Source organism: Cynoglossus semilaevis, chromosome W (genome assembly GCF_000523025.1).
Source record: "Cynoglossus semilaevis isolate Cse_v1.0 chromosome W, Cse_v1.0, whole genome shotgun sequence".
In the NCBI taxonomy this organism is placed as follows: Eukaryota; Metazoa; Chordata; class Actinopteri; order Pleuronectiformes; family Cynoglossidae; genus Cynoglossus; species Cynoglossus semilaevis.
Window position 1 is genome coordinate 14,132,779 of NC_024327.1, and position 3,685 is coordinate 14,136,463.

Here is a 3,685-nt window from a genome sequence, read left to right on the forward strand (position 1 = left end):
CGTGATCCACTGATGTGGGCTGTATAATACAAACAGGAACTTTAACTCGCCATGCATGACTATTTTAGTCCATTAAGATCTGTGCAAACTTAGGTTCTTACATGTCTGCTTATAAAAATGTTTAATTTTTTTTAATTTAAATTAATTACATTGAGGATTTAAAAATGGAATCATTATTAATAGAAAATCCTAGAAAATATTTTAACCCACCCTCACCCTCCCCCCCCAAAAAAACAAGAACTGTCTGAAGCAAGGATTTCAGGTCAAGAAGCTCAGAAGGTTACAGAGGGCTTAAGGTTTAAGGGTTTAACACTGTGTGGCTGTCAGTGGTCTGGTGCTGGACAGATCAAATGGTTAAACTTGGTGCCTCTCCATAACTTGTCTTTTGTCTCTTGAGCTTGCTAGTAACGCCTGAAGGATGAACACAAGGCCTCCTCCTCCTCCTCCTCTGTTTAAGGGCTAAGGTGACCTAGCTACTACCATAAAAAAAATACCAACCCTCCATTGAGAAAAAACAGATTCAGAGTCTTTAGGTGAATTCAGTGCACACATGTTCATAAAGTGTTTGTGTAAGTATATACACATTTGTGCAAGTGCCCAGAGTGAGCATCTAATCTGTTTATGTGTGTCCTTGGAAACCTGTCGGACAAGAAGGAGGAAGAGGAGAAAAAGGAGGTGAGCAGTGTGAAGGATGGATAAAAAATGTCATGTTTTATAGGTTTGGAGTGGGAGCGAGTTGCCCCAGCAACTTTGGGTCCTTCCCTCATTTATTTCAGCATTGGTGTCTGGGAGAGCTTGACTAGACTAAACATAGGGGTCCTGACAAAACTGTACTGTTGACTGGGCTACAGTAACACAGTTAACACAGTAGAGAATCATTACATAAGACAAGGAAAATATTTGTGTTTATTTTGTGTTTTCACTGAAACTTTTCACTGACACTGGTGTAAATGACGCATTTTTTAGTCTACCTATTTTTGGACTTTAAAAAGAAAACAAGTATAAAATAAGTATCTGTGGTATTCTGGACAACATTTGCAGCTGTTTTTTAGTGTGTCCTTGTTTTATGTTTCCCTGCAAGTCATCAGCAGGGTCTGCTTTTAGCTTGATTAATCAAACACTTACTATGATGCCAGCCGTCCAGGGGTTAAGCAAGAAGAGGGCACACACCAGAAAAGTACAGGCGAGCACCACACTGATGGAGAGCAGGAGCCAATGGCGCAAACTGACGTACTGTTCCCAGAACTGGAACGGGTAGCCGTTAGGGTAGGAGGGCAGGCCTTGAAGGCTGTAGTTGATGCAAATCGCCCGCACGCTTTCGATGGCCTCCACAAACTGTGGGGTCTCGCGGAGGCCGTTGAGGTAGAAGGGGAACTGTGCGTACTCGATGGGCTCGGCAGCCGGAACTGAGAGAAAAGACAAGGACAGGACAGGTGAGAAAAAAAAACCTGCAGCAACTTCATACAGTACATTAAAAAAAAAAACATTTGAGTTGAAGTCAGTCATCAGTGGCAACAGCAACATATGCAGACGACATCTGTCCACTCTGATCAAAAGCCATAAGAATTTCACATATACTTATATACATATATTTTAAAACACTGGCTGCTGCGAGCTCTCACACAGCCGAGCACGCTGCTTATCCAATCATATCCACCCCTGTGGGGGACTTCCTGACTTGTACCAAATCACAGGATGGAATCAAACAAACAAATCAACACAAATGTTCTCTTTTTACACCAAGAAGGGTCTGTTTGTATGTGTGTGGTAGGGAAAATGAGTGTGGAGTGGGGGGTCAGTGGGTTTTAATAAGGTATGTGTATGTGTGTGTGTGTGTGTGTGTGTGTGTGTGTGCGTGCGTGCGTAATGCTAGGGCCCCCTGGTAGCCAGGATTATAGTATTCACCACAGGCACCATTAGAGGAACCACAGTATGCCATGTATTGCATAGCTGTATAGCTGTAACTCTGCTTAACTAAACACTGCTTATTTGAAGCAACCATACAGTCTCACACAAGTGTCTAGTTGAGTCTTTTCCACCATATATTTTTCGGAACCTTATTATATTCAGACATACTGCTGAGGGATGTCTTGGGCATAGAGTCTGTACGGTCATGAAGCCACTCTGGAGGGTGTGGACGGATGTTGGCCTGTGAGGCAGCGTAGGCCACAGGGTCATTGCTGACCCAGGCTGTCAGGTAAATGTAGAAAGCTCCAGGGTTGATGATTCCATCTGCATCTACAAGCCTCTGTCGAGTTAACTAAAAATAGAAGAGAGAAGATGGATTAGTGGACTAAGGTAGGGAATAAGGTGGAATAAATATGACAGAACAGCGTCGGCAGGTTAGACTGTGTTTACACTGGGATATGAAAAGGACGAATTAACAAGCGGGAAAGGTTTGAAAATGATTAGGGTCCTACTTGGGAATCTGTAACACGAATATTATATAAATAAATGACACAAAAAGGTATTGTTTAAATGGATATGCTAAAAACATTGTACAGATGAGTAGATGAGACATGCATCAGTTACAGAGGGACCGCTTTGAATATACTGTAAGACTCCAATATTAGTTTCTCTCTCTCTCTTGTTTTCTCTTTCCAACCAAAGAAAAAATCAACAAGTCAAACACTGGTCTTCTTTCAAAGGAGTTACCATACTTCTCATCACCACTTCCCAGAATTATCATGCCACATTAAAATATTGGAAAATGTTAAATCAGCTCCTCTCTTCACATATAGTGGATACTGGCTGGCCAATCTCAGGCCCAGCATCTTGATCACTCTTAATACATTTCCTAATAGGGGACTGAGAGCACTATTTCTGGCAAAGCTGCAGCAGCGACTAAAATGTGCAACCAGTAAAAAAAAAAGCTGTGTATCACTGGTAGACAGGTAACATTTTTTATTAGGATTAAGGCAATTCTTTTGATAATGAGTTCAAGGGGGAGGAAATAACAGAGATGACATATAAATATCTTTATATATTTAATAAATATCACAAAAATGATTTCCATACCGGATCGGTCGAGGCCCAGGTTAACAACAACCGCCAACAGTGCTGTTGACCTACAGGGTACTGGTGGAAATTGGACTACTGTTAGTCGAAGACAGAGAAGAAGAGGAGGCCGTTTGTTTAGGAGAAAAAGAGATGGAGTAGGGTTGCTCCTAAAGGAAGACTATGCAAGAAATGTGGTGGAGGTGAAATGAGAGTCAGAAAGGTTGTGTGTGAAGGTAGAAATAGAAGGAGTGATGATGAATGTTGTCAGTGGTTATGTGCCACACAGGTGGGCTGTGAGTTGGAAGAAAAGGAGAAGTTCTGGAATGAGCTAGATTGGGTGATAGAGAGCAACCCCAGGGGAGAGAGAGTGGTGATTGGAGCAGACCTAAATGGTCATGTAGGGGAAGGGAACAGAGGAGATGAGGAAGTGATGGGCAGGTTTGGCGTTAGGGATAGAAACTTGGAAGGACAGGCAGTGGTAGATTTTGCGAGGAGAATGGAAATGGCTGTGGTAAACACCTATTTCCAAAAGAAAGAGGAACATAGGGTGACTTACAAGAGTGGAGGCAGGTCCACACAGATAGATTATATTCTGTGTAGAAGAGGTAATCTAAGGGAGATTAGAGACTGTACGGTGGTGGCAGGCGAGAGGGTAGCCAAACAACATCAGATGGGCTATCCACCC

General features: G+C 42.5%; 1 protein-coding gene across 1 annotated transcript in view; it reads right to left on the minus strand.

Annotated features, from left to right (window-relative positions):
• Positions 1-3,685, minus strand: part of LOC103397246 (protein patched homolog 1-like) — an 84,405-nt gene that overhangs the window by 20,604 nt on the left and 60,116 nt on the right. The window contains exons 17-18 of the mRNA XM_008335464.3: positions 2,077-2,260; positions 1,126-1,406 (exon numbers count right to left, since the gene is read on the minus strand). Coding sequence (XP_008333686.2) covers positions 1,126-1,406; positions 2,077-2,260 — 465 coding nt within the window. The remainder of the gene's footprint in view (positions 1-1,125; positions 1,407-2,076; positions 2,261-3,685) is intronic.